The sequence below is a fragment of the Urocampus carinirostris genome, chromosome 15 (assembly GCF_059441175.1).
Source record: "Urocampus carinirostris isolate Australia breed hairy pipefish chromosome 15, RoL_Ucar_1.0, whole genome shotgun sequence".
NCBI lineage: Eukaryota > Metazoa > Chordata > Actinopteri > Syngnathiformes > Syngnathidae > Urocampus > Urocampus carinirostris.
In genome coordinates, this window is record NC_142363.1 from 35,800,810 (window position 1) to 35,817,326 (window position 16,517).

The 16,517-nt window shown below is 39.3% G+C and overlaps 1 protein-coding gene and 1 non-coding gene across 2 annotated transcripts in view; both read right to left on the reverse strand.

Moving 5' to 3' along the window:
• LOC148352253 (uncharacterized) overlaps positions 1 to 14,143 on the reverse strand; it is a 56,113-nt gene extending 41,970 nt beyond the window's left edge. The window contains 14 exon segments of the mRNA XM_088354322.1: positions 161 to 238; positions 351 to 418; positions 1,480 to 1,567; positions 1,634 to 1,777; positions 2,356 to 2,439; positions 2,512 to 2,730; positions 4,179 to 4,725; positions 4,898 to 5,221; positions 6,073 to 6,800; positions 7,965 to 8,114; positions 8,187 to 8,318; positions 9,561 to 9,710; positions 11,824 to 11,853; positions 13,993 to 14,143. Of these exon segments, the coding sequence (XP_088210448.1) occupies positions 161 to 238; positions 351 to 418; positions 1,480 to 1,567; positions 1,634 to 1,777; positions 2,356 to 2,439; positions 2,512 to 2,730; positions 4,179 to 4,725; positions 4,898 to 5,221; positions 6,073 to 6,800; positions 7,965 to 8,114; positions 8,187 to 8,318; positions 9,561 to 9,710; positions 11,824 to 11,853; positions 13,993 to 14,040 (2,790 nt within the window). The 5' untranslated portion in view covers positions 14,041 to 14,143.
• A 1,026-nt stretch (positions 14,144 to 15,169) lies between these two features.
• On the reverse strand, positions 15,170 to 15,242 carry trnak-uuu (transfer RNA lysine (anticodon UUU)). The gene has a single exon. It is a non-coding gene; the product is annotated as a tRNA-Lys (tRNA).
• Positions 15,243 to 16,517: the final 1,275 nt, after the last annotated feature.

Genomic DNA, 16,517 nt, shown 5'->3' on the forward strand with positions numbered 1-16,517 from the left:
ATTTAGTCACAATTGGCTTTGGAATGTAGGAGAGGACTCCGATTTAGCCCAAAGTAACAGATTGAGAAAATCTTACACCAAAGGATAATCTCTCAGCATAATCTGACTTTGATTCGAGGTAAAATAAACGATTGGATTGGTAAACATCATTTTGAGTCACCTCTTCCTCCTTCTCCTTGAGTTGTTGCACTTGCAGCTTTCTCTCTTGTAGCAACACCTCATGGCTGGACATCAAGTCCTGCGGAGAACCTGGATTTCATTTTGGGGTTTCTGGTTCGGTACATTTTCACTTTTTGGCCCAACATTTTCATTGAAATGCATCCCTGATATCATTTTTCGAAACTTCAGACCTTGATTTCTTTGGTATATTTCTCCTCCATGGAACCTTTCTCTTCAGCAAACTTCTGAGTCAACTCTTCTAAGAACATAAAAAGAAAAACAAGCACTTTTCAGCAACTGATACTGGAATAAGTGAAGGGGTCAACACACAAAAGACTCTTTCACAGCCTACCACTCAGCGCTGGTCAAACGACTGAAAAAAAACAAGCTTTCGTTTCAGCTAGTTCTGTGTTAGAAAATAGTGGTGTTGTGTGTGTGGGCCAGAATCAGAGAAAAACATTCGTGATCCTGAATTTAAGTTTTACAAGATCATAGTGGACACACCTGATCAAAGGAAAAGAAGAGGGTTGTGGTCGCATTAACGCAAAAAGATTGGACCGAGGCAATCATCCAAAAACCTCGGGTTTGCAGTGCACACTTCATATCAGGTAAGAGAAATGAAACGTTTATGATTGTTGCTATCGAGTCCATATTACGTATTGTATCGTCAAAATATCTTGTTATTTTCTTAGCTTCAGCTAACTGTTAAGAGTGAAGCCTAAGAGACAACGGTAGCCGCAAAAAGTAAAAACAATCTTTGGGCACACAATCTAAGTCATTTATTAGATACTTCAATAAATACTTTAATAAATGACTTGGATTGTATTCCTAAAGATTGTTAGCAATTTTAGACCAGTGCATTATTTACAAGGCTACCGTTGGCGCTTAGTCCACATGCTAACATTTAGCTAAAGCTAAGAAAATAATAATATACTTTGCCCATAGAATAAGTAATATGCACTCAACAGCAGCAACGATTAACGTTTGATTTCTCTTAGCTGATATGAAGTGTCCCCTGCAAACCGAAGCATTTTGGATGATTGCCTCGGTCCAATCTTCACGCTTTAATGCACAACTCTCTTCTTTTTCTTTGATCAGGAGTGTCCGCTGGGATGCTGTACAACTTCAATTTACAATCACTATGGTTGTTTCTACGATTTTTCACGCAAACACACAGCATGACGACACTTAGCAGAAACCACAGCTTTCTTTTCCTGTCTTCTGACTAACGCAAGTATCGTCTTGCCGCCAGGCTGAGCCCGGCCCACCAGAGACGTCACAATGTTTACTAACAAACGAAAGGGTCTATACAGCACTCACCGAGGTGCTGCTGATGCAAATGACGTTCCTGGTCCTGCTGTTCCTTGTTTAGCTTTGTAATGTGCTCGAGATCTGATCTGTGCTGGTCCTAGAGAGTCGTAAAATAAGAAGTTTAAAAAAGGAATGAAGGTGGCCGGAAATGTTCTTTCTTGACCTGCATCTGCTCCATTTCAACCTGGTGTGCAGCGTCCAGACTCTCTGCCATCTCCATGGAGATTTGATCCTTCAGTCTATCGAGTTCCTCATCGTGTTTATTCCTCAGCTCCGACACGATTCGATCGTGCTCGCGTTCTGTCACCTGGGGGAGATATTCATTTTTAAATAATCATTCTTTTTTTTTTACTTGGTTATTTCTATTTCGTTTTATTTTTCTTAACTCCAACATCCCACCTCTAATCTTGTGTATGACGGAAATATGCACAATAATATAAGGCTCAAAAAATATTTGCATAAATGAGTCGAGAACAAATTGATGTCTTAATGGGAGTGCAGTTTGCGGTGTTTTATGGAAATATGGCTCGTGGAACTACCCGGTAGCTCTGTTCAGACAGACAGAGACACAAAAGCCTGCGGGAAGCGGAGAGAAGGTGGACTCGCTATCTACATGAACACGAGGTGGTGTAACCCTGGGCACAAAGATTTCTATCTGCTGCAGGGACATTGAACTTTTGGCCTAGCGTGTGACGTCATCCACTCCGCTGTTGCTAAACTACAACACTTCACCCCGAGGCCATCCTGTTAATCTGTTGATAAACAACAAAAGGATACTGCTGGAAGTGTGAATTTCCATACGGGGATGAATAAAGTATCTATCTATCTATCTAATGGCCAACCAGACATACATTGCCTACCTTGGCGTGAAAGCATGAGGCCTACCTGTTTAATGAGGCTGATCTGCCGTTTTTGCTCCTGCTCCATGGCCACTTTTTTTGCCTGTAGCTCCGATTCCAAATCCGACATCTACGCAGGCGAAAATCGTTATAACATTCTTTAAAACATATCAGCAATTTTGTAATAGTTATATTGTCTTACCTTTTGTTGATGCTGTTCAAGTAGTTCAGTCATGGCTTGTTGGTGGGAAACCTGGAGCCTCTCTGTCACCTCCTCCACAGCCGAGATCTGCCTATCGAGCAAGGCCTTCACCTCCTCCTCCCGATCCCTCCTCAGCTGCTCCAGAATTTCTTTCACCTCGTGTACCTCTTTTTCTTTCTCCATTCTCTCAACCTCCCATTTCTCTCTCTCTTCAGACAACTGTAGAGAAAACAAAATGGATGGACCTCAGTTCACGTGCAGTCTAAAAAATGTGACTGTCCCTCTTTAATGCCTAATCGCACGCAATCCGTAAGACAAGCATGCCCGTCCAGAAATCTACTCTGGGAGAAGCGCGTCACAAGGTAACGAACCGATTGAACATACATGAATCAAAGAATTTATTTCAAAGAACATTTTAAAATTATTGGACACCCTTCGAAAAATAAAGCAGAATTCTTTGTGTGGGCTATGATGTATTTTTGCAGTGCACCCTTTTGTTTACTTACCCTTTGTGTGTTTTTAAAGAAAAACGGGATGAACCCTGAACTACATACATACAAATATGACTTAAAAATCTACATTTTCAAACTATTAGACACCCTATAAATAGGAAAGTACAAGCAGAATAATTTATGTGAGCCTCCCAATTTATTTTTGTAGGGATATTCTTTCTTCAGTCCCATTTAACCTCCCCTGCTAAAATGGTCTGCTCCACTTAAAAAAGTGTATTTGTTTTGCCCTTAATCACAAAGAGTCTCAAACGGCTGCACAGAGCATAGACAATCATGACACCATCCCCTGATCTAAAACCTACATGAGGGCAAGGAAAAAGTCAACGAAAGGAAAATGAAGAATCCTTGTGAAGGGACCGCACATTTTCTCTCTATACCTTTCTCTATTTTTCTGTTTCCTTTTCATTTCTCAGTTTTTTCCTGATTTCTCGCATTTTGTCTATTTGTTTTGCCGACAACGTTAGTCTTGTTCAACAACAACCCAGAGGTCATGTTTTTTGTTTGATTTATAAAACATTTGGAATTTTTTTTCCTATTAAAAATGTTCTTGTTCTGACAATGCTGGTGTTTTATATTGATAAATCTTACTAATATTAGATAACATTCATTATTACAATAGAAAATCAGGAGGTTTGATACAGTACTGTAATACTATTTTACTTCCACACCTGTGTGAGTGCTGAAATAAACTGTACTACGTCAGTTTATTTTGCATCAATATACTTGATGATATTAAACTAGTTTGTGATCAATATTTATTATATGGTTGTTCAATGTCTGTTTTTTTATTGAACCGTCGTTGTAATTGCGACTGACACATCCACCACCCCATCAGGTAAAGGCACAGTGTCATCTCAATATGTGCGAGACATCACGCAAAAACAACGTGCAAATAAATGGCTTTTGTTAAGTATACTGTTTTTAATAAATAGGTATCATTTATAAGTACAGGGATCAGAATGGAGATTTTCATTTTCAGCTGAAATAGCCAGCGTCCAGGAATAAACCAGGGCGGACATATAGCGGATATATCGCTCTATTTGCCGCCTCATGTCATTTATTTAGCTTATCAAAGTCCGCATGTGACATCTGGAATAAAACAGAAAGCATGCAGAAAGCTTGTGGTGGACCTAAATGGAAGAACATCCATCTTACCTGAGCATCCTTAGCTCGAAGCGAGTTCTCGAAGTGTTGAAGCTCCTCATTGAGCATGCGTTCCATCTCCTTCATTTGTTCACACATCTCCTCCTCTTTACGCAACTGTGCTTCTTTCTCACGTTCCACCAAAGCTTGGGCTATTTCCATCTTGGCCAGCTCAGCTTCCAGTTGGCTCCTTTGTTGCTCAGCACTTTGCAAACTCTTGTGCTCCTTTTCCAGTTGGAGCTGGAGACTTTCTACCTGTGTTTGGGTGTCAAGGAGCTGGGCATGTGTGTTTTGGAGCTGCTTCAGTATGTCAGTATGTAAAGTACTATTCTGCTGGTTCTGATCCAACAGGAAAAGTGTCTGGTTTTGCTCCTTTAGCTCCTCAGGCAGCTTAGTAGAGATTTCCCCAGTTGTTGTTTCCAATAAGCAATCGGTGTTGTTTGTAAGGCCATCTTTTTCAAGTGAATTCAAGTTCATCTCCTCGGCAAGTCTCCTTTTTTCTTTCTCCTGCTCGAGCTCACTGAGAGCTTCCATGAGTTCCTCTGTGACTTGAGCCCACCTGGACAAAAATGGAGAAAAAAAGTGAAATGAGTACCACTCGGACATATATTTTTGCAAGACTAAAATAGCAGAGGCAGAAGGGGGTCAGGTAGTGGTTGCCATGGAAACAACTACCACCATCCACAAGTAGGTATGCTTCATTTGTTCCCAGAAGAAAAATAATCTCTAACCTGTTCCTAGCCTCCTCCAGATCTTCTGTCGTTTTGCAGACCTCCTCTCGCAAGACGTTGAGGTCATGCTCCTTCACGGACAGCTCCTCACGCAACTCGCTGCACTGCTGATTCAGCAGCTCTTTGGCCAGGTCGATCGGCTGTTCCGAAGTGCCACTCGTCCCCGATGGTTCAAAAACAGAGTTGCTGAGACCCGCTTCGTTTGAAAACTCGGCCGGATGAAGGCCAGGGAAGTTGTTTGAGATGTCAGAGTCTTCTTTAGGAGGACAGTTGGAGATGGAGAGCAAAGGTTGGTTGCCGAATACCTCACTGTTCAGCTCAAAGCTGGAAACGGCAAGAGAAAAAAAAAGAAAAAGAATCAGAACAGGGTCAGTTCGTAGTTGATCATGTTTAGTCATCAACACAGCCCAGAATATCATGAGCTACTCTCTACCCAGCCACAACTTCTTTGATCTGCTACCCTATAGCAGATGCGACAAATCCCTTGAATCAAAGACTTAACAGTCCAGTTCATCTCTCAGAATCATTAAAGCCCTGAACAAGTCCACGAAATTGTGAAAAAAAGTGTGCTCATGTATAGAAAGATAAATATGTGTACTATCTGTATTTTGTTACAAAGCGTTTGACAAGTTAACAACTAGGGTTGCACCAATAATCAAATCCATATTGCGATGTGACGTACTGCGATTGCGTAATTGCAAGACACTGCGTCTTTTTTCAAGGATTTATACTTTATCTTTGTTATTTGAGGGCTGGAGCGTTTGGCTAACCAGTCACAGTTTGGGTTTTAACAACACCGGCCAATCAGAGTCAAGTTTTAACGGCACTAGCCACTATAGGCAAGGCAGTTTGCACGTTGCACACCACACCCCCGAGGTCAGCCTCGTGTAAGCAGACAGCAACCTTAACAAAGCTTCCCAAAAGAGGTCGCTGTTTATCAAAGTTTAAAGCATGCCACGACTCACAAAAAAACTAGCACAGAAAATGTACTTTTCTTGTAAAATCGAAAATCACATGGAAATCGCAATTAGTTTTTTTTCCCCCAACATTGTGCAGCCCTAATCGCAACTAACTGGGGTAAAAAAAAATCTGGGATTGCAATTTGAAGACAAACCTGAAATTAATATTTATTTAAGTACAGTGTCGAAAGAAGGTAAGAGTAGAAATAATCCAACCTTTGGTGCGAAGATAGTTCCAGCTGACTGCAAGGCTCCACAAAAGAAGACTGCGCAAAGTAGCGCTCCATTAAAAGGTCCCCACTGAAGTTGTCCTGGATGACTTCCGATACGCTTTGGTCATCTTTTATGATCTCAGTAAAACTCAACTCAGCTTTGGCTTGATTCTGGAGGTTCTTGGAGGCTGTCATTTCTTTGCTGTGCTCCTCCAACAAGCGCTTCATCCTCTCCAACTCTTCTTTGTGCTCCTTTTTCAAGTTTTTCACCGCCTCCTGCTGCCTTAGACGCTCGGTCTCAAAGTTCTGTTCCTCGCGTCTTAACCTCTGCGACTCCTCCTCCTCCTCGTGAAGTTTGTTCCTCAGCAGCAGCAGATCTCTGTTGACCTCGTCCTTCTCCTCTAGAAGGCGACTCAGCTGCGCCTGCAGGTCTTTTCTTTCCATCTCCATTAAGAAAAGCACATGTTGGCGGTTTTCTTTTTCTTTTTCCAGTTCCGAACAGAGACGGAGATTGTTGTCCTTCTCTTCTTGGAGCTCAGCCCTCAGTTCGGACAGGACGACGTCTGTCTCCATTTCGCTGTCTGTTCCGAAGTCTTCATTTGAGGAGCAGACGCCGACGCGCCCAGACTGCTCCGTAAACGCCAGATCAGCATTTTGGGAGTGATGCTGCCGAGACACATCGCAAACTTCTTCTCCCGTCTTATTCTTGAGACGTCGAAAGTCGACTTTCGTCTGCATAACGGAGGATGTAAAAAGTGGTTGAGTGTCAAGAGATACGGTAAATCGCGGAATACAGCGCCCCCGCCTTATGACGTTTTTCATTTTACTGTGTGGCATAGGATCTTCACAAATGCTTATAATGTTTTTTAACAAGTAGTGTCCGCTCAGATGCCCCTAATATAGTCCAATGAGGAACATAGATGATATAAGATGTTTTTCTGCCCCCCTTGAACGCATTTTATGCATTATTTGACGTCAAAAAACAAGCAAACAAACAAAAAATGTGTGTACCTAAAAACATATAAAATTTAAATTTTGCGGTGATCATGTTTATGACGAATTACACTTGTAAGATGCCTCTCTGCTATTGGGCAACATATTTAAGATGCTGGTCTGCTAATGGTTGATGTCATAAAGATACTGGTCTGCTATTGGTTTGCGTCACGGCTCCATGAAGATAGAGATATGCCGATCGGCTAAACTACTTCCCACAATGCCTTTGTTTTGTTTCAGCACTTATCTTGTGTGCTGACTTTGCGAATCTGCACAATATCAATAACAATTAATACAATAGTGTATGTTTGTACGAAGGCTTGCTATGATGCTAAAAAGAGAAGCAAAAACAGGCCAACCAAATCTTGAAACTGTCAAAAACTTCAAACAAGTCACAACAATGGCTACACTGGTTAAGTCGCATGGCCATAATCATACCTATCTGTTATTTGTCAATGTCTAACAAGTGCTGGACCGCTATAGGTTCAGATAGATCTGACAAGTGGAAAAACAAAACAAAAAAAGTTTGTCATTAGATGCCGATAAGCTGTCGGCTCAACTCCCACAATACCTCTCTTTCTTCATTCAGTTAAGAATCTCCTGTGCTCTTTCTTTGGGACTTGCAGTGATAATAAAGCAAAAACATAATCATGGAAACAAAGCTTGCTTTCATCAGGAAAAATGCAGTAGGGATAACAGTTTGAGTATCCTGCTTTCAAGCAAAAGTTTGATAAAATCATAGCCCAAACAAATTATGTATTCCCTTATTACTAATTGATTTATTTTCATATCAATTCTTGATGTTATTCATTTTTGTTTTGTCTCGTGTAGAAAGCCTTAACGACTTGTCAAAAACAGATTTTTCTCTGTGTTATCAGTGAGTATTTTGTGGCGCTAGCTTACCTGCTGAAGCTGTTTCTGTAGTGCCTGGATTTCGCTGACTAGGACCTGCACCTCCAACTGGACCTGGTCCCGACTGGACTGGGCCTCCTGAAGGTTGGAGCTGAGCTTGACAATGATCTCATCGCGCTTCTCCACTGCATGCTTTAATTGCTGCAAACGTATGGAGAAAAAAGTAATGATTTGCGCTAATTCTTTGCGTGAGCGTAAATTTCAAGTGTTTACCTGCAACTGTTCTCGACTGGTAAGCGCAACCAGCTCTTCATTGCTTAGTTCACCGATGAGGGAATCGCTCATCTCATTGCTGAGCTCCTCCTCCTTTGGATCAACCTCCACATTCTCTAAGTTCAATGCATCCTGCAATAGGGGATGAAAAGAAGTCATCCAGAATTCAAAATGCACATGAGCACATTTGTTTATCGAGTTGAAAAAAAACAAGGGCCGACAATGCCACTTAATCCCGGCCTGGTTGCCATGACAACCCGGCTCGCAGGCAACGTAATGGTTAGTGACCCATTTTTGTAATGTATGTTTGCAGAGCGGAGGGGTTAAGGGGTTATCCGTTAAAGCGAGCCATGAGGATGCAAATCACGCCGACGCACTCAGCAAGCCAAGACGCTGAAAATTGTTCAGTAAAACGTTTTTTCAAACAAAAAAACAAAAAAGAGAAAGTGTATGGTGGCAAGATAACCGTTTTTTCCTCCTAATAAATTTTGCTCATGGAAACTGATATTTTTGGGGGCATAGATATCATACATCGGCATAGATATCATACATCGGCATAGATATCGCTTTAAGTGCATATGATTATATTAGAGGTCGACTGCCGATTATTGGCACTGATATTTGGGAATTTGACAGATATCGATATGGTCAATTTTATTTGTTTGACGGGCAGATTATTTATGCTCAGATGCAGCCGAGCCTCTCTCCCTCAGTTCTACTCCCCCCTCCTTCTCTCACCTCACTGCCCCCACCCTGCGCCTTCCGATTGGATAAGCAACTGGAGGCGAAGAAAAAGCTTTCCTGAATTCAAAAATTGCAGACCGAAGCGAGACTACAACATTCGTGTATAAGGTAAGGAAAGAACCCTCCCTGAAAACGTAATAAACATTCCAGTCCTCTAAATCTCACTACTATTACTAACTTTTCAATGAGCAGGAATGTAATGTCGGACCGGAGTAAAATCCTGACATTCCTGTCAATCAAGACTGCTGATAATATTGAGTTTTTAAAAAGTCTGGTACAAAAGCCTGTAAAAGAGACAGTGTAAAATAATGTAGTTAACTTGTTTTAGTGAAGCACGTTCAAGTGGAGACCGTTATATCAATTCTTGTCGTAACATTAGTTTGTGTGTTAAATAAAAAGCACGCTACAGTAGGAGGCTGAGTGATGAGCTTTTACCATAACATTATTACGTCCATTTGACACTAAAACAATTTGCGAGCTCTGTTGAAATTTCAACAGAATTCATTTTAGGTCCAACATCATCAAACCCATTAATTGCAACCAAACAGAGTAACTGGAATCTAACGCAAGGATGCTGAAATTCCCCTTTGTGAAGTCACCCGTGCTAGAAGATGCTGCAGCTGGTAGTACCTGGCATCCGTTGCTCTCATCCGACCTGGCTAGGTGTCCGTCTTTCGTCTGAGCGTCATCCTGCGCGACAGGCGGGCCCGTCCTCTTCGGCGCCTTTTTCGCCGCCCCCGCGCCGTTGCTTTTCGCCCGTTTCTGTCGGAAGCTAGCAAGCTGTGCAAGAAAGAGAGCGAGAGGTAGACGGACACGTAGGTCAGAACTGCCGAGCACCACCACACCAGCAGCATGCCTGACTTTTTCTTTTTTTTCAATTAAAAACAATGCTCAGAAAATCACTGAAAGTAGAAAAAAAATCCCACAAAGTCAGAGCGTGTTCATATTCAAACATTTCCACTCCACTTGATAATGCCTCGCCTCCTTTTTCCTGCTCTGCTCGTCTCTCGCTCTCACATTTTTAAGCAGCTTAAAATAATACTTCAGTCACTTGAAGCTATCCCATCCAGACTATTTTCCAGATGCCGGTGGCAGATTCTCTTGAGAAACTCTCAATATGGAGGAAATCAAGGCGGAGGGTGCAGAATATTCACGGGAGAGGAGGAGACAAAGAAGTGTGCAACCGTGCATGTGTTTGATTCAATGGGAGATGACATGGCCTTGGGAGAGCTACTTGTTGCTTGGCGCGAGGAGCATGCGCAGTGATAATCGAATCAGGGCAAGAAAAATAATTTATGAGTGATTCTTTCCCTCGAGTATGAGAGGAAATAGAATTAATAGTATCAGATGTTGGTGTGTTATAGACAACAAACAGTCTCTGTGTGAAATAATTCCCCCGACGGGCACATTGGAAGCAAGAAATCATGCCAAGGCCACTAGCATGTGACTACACAGCAATCAAAAGACAAATACTGTGAAGTACAAATCCATGATTTGGTTCAATTGCCACTCATTTTGGAGTGCTGATTTACAGAAGCAAGAAAAAAAACCTAAACAATACGTATTGCCTACATACGGGATGCTTAAGCTTGTGCAGCATATGGAGTCATTGACAAAAAAATGTACCCAACACAGAAAATGCAAAACATCAAGTTATTTTAAATGTATTGAGGATTGTTTGAACATTCTTTAAACTACTTCAAAAACAAACTTTCAAGGGCAGTGTAACTGTGATTAAAAAATCCCAATATATGCAATTGGATGCTGACGATATTTCTCAAAGGACGCTAAAATAAGAACATAATATCGAAGAATAATCAAGTCAAGTCAGTCTTTTGCCAATTTCAAACACTTGTATTGCAAAAAATAACTTGTAAAGTTGTAATTGTGTTGAGTAATTAAGATTTAAGCAATAATGTACTTGAATAGTAATTTAACTAAAAAATATATTTGTAAGGCTAATAAAATCCAACCATAGACAAAAGTATATAAGTATATGCATACATTACATTTTATTTGAATTCTTAATGGTCAGATAGTCATTCCATAAAGTAAGACAAACATTCAAAATCAAATACAATTTTAAAAACATAAATTATTGTAAAAAAAATGTATTTTCATTTACAGATTTGGTGGAGGGCACTCCGGTTTCCTCCCACATTCCAAAAACATGCATTTCAGGTGAATTGTCCGGTCCAAATTGTCCCTAGGTGCGAATGAGCGAGTGAGTTGTCTGTCCCCGTGTGCCCTGCGATTGGCAGGCAACCAGTTCAGGGTGTCCCCTGCCCACTGCCCGATGATTGCTGGGATGGGCTCCAGCCCCCCGCGACCCTACTGAGGATAAGCGGTGCAGCTAATGAGATGAGATTTGGTGGACTCCAATTTGTGACTGCAAGAGCAACGTTAATGTTTACACTGACATGCTGCGTTTGACCACTAGATGGCAGCATGTCCCAACAAAAATGAAATTAAATGATCTGCATTTATAGAGCGCTTTTCAAGTCAAGACTTCCCAGAGCGCTTTACAGTGAGATATGCTTGACCTTGATTGGCGTAGTGATGATGTTTATTATGTTACAATAGAAATTTGGCGTGTGTAGAGGACAACTTTCCGTCCGATAGTGATTTTTTTGTTGCAAGAAATACAACATTCAAGAAAGTCTAGTACCCACTCAGATTCCTGGTATTGGTCATCAATTTGTAAAAGGAAGAAAAATCATAAATAAGGGGCTAAAACAGCCTAAATCAAAACAAAGGCATCAAATCACCAGAGCCCATTTTATGACATCAACCACCTCTCCCAGCACAATCAAGCGACAAATATTTTAGCAAAGAAAGGAGGAACACCCTGATTGACCACCCAAAATGAAACCATCTCCATTTTCTTACTCACCGGCTGCTTCCGAGGCAAGTGTGAAGATTTCTGTACAAAGAACATCACATTAACGCTGCTAAAAGTGACACTGTACTAGCCAAACGTGAGATTTTATTTCGAAAGCGGCGGTTCTTCTCCATCCACGCACCATTGGATGAGGTATTCAAACTTAAAATCGAGAGAAAACAAAATCATATGCACCGTCAACGGTTCTGGTAGCAAATGTAAAGATTTGTTGAGCATCTGCGTTCCGATTGGTTGTCAGTGTTTTTTGGGGATAAGAAAATTTGAAATTTACTCATCAAATTTTATAATAATTGTATAATACATAAAAATATATATATATAGTTTATTTCCCAGAGCAGTCCCACTGTAAAGCAGCTCACAAAAAAAAAACAGTGAAAGATATATATTTTGCCTATGAATAGAAAAACATTATACTGTATTCATATATTATTTTTTGCCTATTATTTAGTAATTATGTTGCTACTAATGTCACTAATATTTTCTGATGTATTTACATCGAAAGACATTATAAAAATTGCTTGTTTATCCTAATGTTCTCTCCTGCCGGAGCCATTCGAAGTATCTTTTATATGTTTATCCTGGAGTGCTACAAACATAATTTTCTATTTTTTTGTATGTGTGTACCAATTAGTGGTCAGTATTGTTGTTTTTAGGATAAGAACACTAGAAATCCACTAAGTGTTTAAAAAAAAATACAATGAAAGGTTTGAATGTTTATCCTGCTCTGAGGATTGATATAACTAATGATCACTTGTTCTAGTTTTACCCAATTTAGGTGGTGTATAATTGATACCTTTCTGAATTAAAGCCTGGTCATCCTGGAAGGGGGATTACCACTTGTGAGGCCCCTTCTCAAAGTTTATTTTTTCCACATGCTGAGGTTTTGAGTTTTTCCTTGCCTGCATGTTGGTTTAAGATCAGGCAATGGTGTAATTGTAATCCTGTGCAGTCCTTTGAGATATTTTTCTGATTAAGGGCTGTACAAATAAATGTGACTTGACTTAAGTTTTTTCAAATTACTGATTATTGCAAAACTTTTCCTGTTTGACATGCTTTTTTAAAATAGCAACTAAGCATGCTATTACTATGTCATTATTATGTTATTACCAGGTTGTATTCATTAGAAGTCGGGTTAATATCAGCTCGGTCAAGCACTGAAACATTTGCTTTGCACTAAGGGATTATCGAGTATAAATTATCATCTAATTTTGCAAGAAATGATCATGTATTCAGAGACGTAAATGACTTCTCTTTTCAAAATCTAATTTCCTAGAAAATCCCAATCCAAGCAACTACCTGGCCTCGGTTTCCTCACATTCCTTTTCAGAATTATATTATTCATTTATCTTAAACAAAGTGTAGTCATTTTATGTGTGGAGTTTGCACGTTCTCCCCGTGCTTGCGCTGGTTTCCTCCGGGCACTCCGGTTTCCTCCCACATTCCAAAAACATGCATGTCAGGTTAATCGGCCGATCCAAATTGTTCCTAGGTGTGAATGGGCGAGTGATTTGTTTGTGTGCCCTGCGATTGGCTGGCAACCAGTTCGGGGTGTCCCCCGCCCACTACCCGAAGATAGCTAAGATGGGCTCCAGCACCCCCGCGACCCTACTGAGGATAAGCGGTGCAGATAATGGATGGATGTTTATGTTGTCTTTTAATAGCATATTTGGCGTTGGCGTAATCCAAAAGTAATCGAAAGTAATCCAGTTACATGACTGCAATATTATGGTATTGAAATTACGCTACCGATTACATTTTTCAACCGGTAACTAGTAACTGTATCCGATTACATGTTAAAGTAACCCTCCCAACCCTGATTACTTAAGTTATTCACACATGAACACAATGTATTGTTTATTATGAGAAGGACTAAAAACAAGAGAGTATGATGCCGTTTGAAGTTGAAAGTCGTCGATGTGATGAAATAAATAAAAATATATTTCTTTGATAGTTTGAAGAGTTTTACTACATAAGAGACGCGTTTATTTGAAAACATTACTCAACTAAACCACGCTAAATGCGCAACCTTAGATGAGAAGGTCATATAATAAGAAAAGTTTCCAAAATTGTGTGAACTTAAAAAATAAATAAAAGTGATGGCAGTATAGTATGTGACAAAAGAGTTAGCTATCATGCTAGCATGTTAGCCCATCCGCTTACCTTGGCTCTCCCAGCTTCTAATTTCCTTCGGCGTTCATCTTCATCCATCTCCAGGTCAAGACAAAAACATTAAAAATAAAATAAAAACGTCTTGGTTGACAAAAAAAATAACCTTTATTTCTCCTGAACATAAAATGATTTATTTTTAAACGCTTGCCGCTCTCTTGAGAAAACAAACTGTCAACTCTGATTCAATATGGCCGCCAAGCCATATCGTGTTTTCCATAGAAGAGAGCCAATCAAAATCGTCGAAGTCCAAGACTTTAGCCAATGGGATTGTAATAGTGGCAGAAGGGTGGAATGGAAACGCCCTCTTTAAGAGGTTAACCACGCTCACCCTAAAACTTCATGGCCAATCAAAATGCAGTATGGGTAGCAAAAGCCAATCAGTACAGCGCTTTGTTACTGTTTGATTTTGCGTGTTTATTTTCAGTTTTTCCGCATTTATTCATATAATTTTATCATTTATTAACACAAATCGTACAAATCAATTCAGGTAAATATCATGTCACATTTACTTATTATTAATACCAATAAAACGTAGATGGTTACAATTAAAAGGGGGTAGTGAAACGATACAAAATATATTGTAACGCTCACATAAATATATATATTTTATTTTCTGATAGTGTTATGATTCGAATTCATTTAAAAAAACAAACTCATTTTTAAGCTTTGAAGTTACGTTCTCACGGGACACCGAAAGTGACGCATTTTCCCAGCAAAATCATGACGATAACTATAATAAAGAAATTGTCCTACGTGCTTATTTTGTGTCCAATATTTATAACGTACTGTTTTAATGTCATTTCAAATAAAGAGTAATTATGAAAAAAGTAGTGTTAGAAGCGTATTAGTTTACGAGCCTCCGGAAGTGACGTAACCCAAAAGTAATGTTAACAAAATACGCCTTGTATTTTTTTGGTGAGTATATCAACATTTAGTTGCTAATTTGACTTTGGTAAAGCTCTTAATTCATTTGATGTTGAAAATCTGTAAATTAAATCTATTAAAATCAACACCCACGTTTACTTCTGGTTTCGATGGCAACATCACGACGACATTGTGGGTCAGTATGACGATTTTTTTTGTGTGTAAATTCGAACAAAATCTCATTAATAGGTTAAAACATGACTTACTACGTCATATTTCCAGCGGGGATGAAGAAAAAAAGATTCGCCCGAACAGGGACTTGAACCCTGGACCCTCAGATTAAAAGTCTGATGCTCTACCGACTGAGCTATCCGGGCTTCGTGAAAACTCTGACAGCAATTGCTTTTTTCCCTCATTGAGTCAGTAGCATTCCAGTTTTATGCCTGTAGTATTTCCATAGTAGTGCGTCTGTAGTATTTGTTTTATGACTGTAGTATTTTCATAGTAGTGCGTCTGTAATATTTGTTTTATGACTGTAGTATTTGCATAGTAGTGCGTTTGTAGTATTTCAGTTTTATAACTGTAGTATTTCCATAGTAGTGCGTTTGTAGTATTTCAGTTTTTTAACTGTAGTATTTCCATAGTAGTGCGTTTTTAGTATTTCAGTTATATAACTGTAGTATTTCCATAGTAGTGCGTCTGTAGTATTTGTTTTATGACTGTAGTATTTTCATAGTAGTGCGTCTGTAATATTTGTTTTATGACTGTAGTATTTTCATAGTAGTGCGTTTGTAGTATTTCAGTTTTATAACTGTAGTATTTCCATAGTAGTGCGTTTGTAGTATTTCAGTTTTTTAACTGTAGTATTTCCATAGTAGTGCGTTTTTAGTATTTCAGTTATATAACTGTAGTATTTCCATAGTAGTGCGTCTGTAGTATTTGTTTTATGACTGTAGTATTTTCATAGTAGTGCGTCTGTAATATTTGTTTTATGACTGTAGTATTTTCATAGTAGTGCGTTTGTAGTATTTCAGTTTTATAACTGTAGTATTTCCATAGTAGTGCGTTTGTAGTATTTCAGTTTTTTAACTGTAGTATTTCCATAGTAGTGCGTCTGTAGTATTCCAGTTTTATGCCTGTAGTATTTCCATACTAGTGCGTCTGTAGTATTTGTTTTATAACTGTATTATTTCCATAGTTGTGCGTTTGTAGTATTTCAGTTTTATAACTGTAGTATTTCCATAGTAGTGCGTCTGTAGTATTCCAGTTTTATAACTGTAGTATTTTCATAGTAGTGCGTCTGTAGTATTCCAGTTTTATAACTATAGTATTTCCATAGTAGTGCGTCTGTAGTATTCCAGTTTTATAACTATAGTATTTCCATAGCAGTGCGTTTGTAGTATTCCAGTTTTATAACTATAGTATTTCCATAGTAGTGCGTCTGTAGTATTCCAGTTTTATAACTATAGTATTTCCATAGCAGTGCGTTTGTAGTATTCCAGTTTTATAACTGTAGTATTTCCATAGTAATGCATCTGTAGTATTTCAGTTTTATAACTGTAGTATTTCCATAGTCGTGAGTTTGTAGTATTTCCATAGTAGTGCGTTTGTAGTATTTCAGTTATATAACTGTAGTATTTCCATAGTAGTGT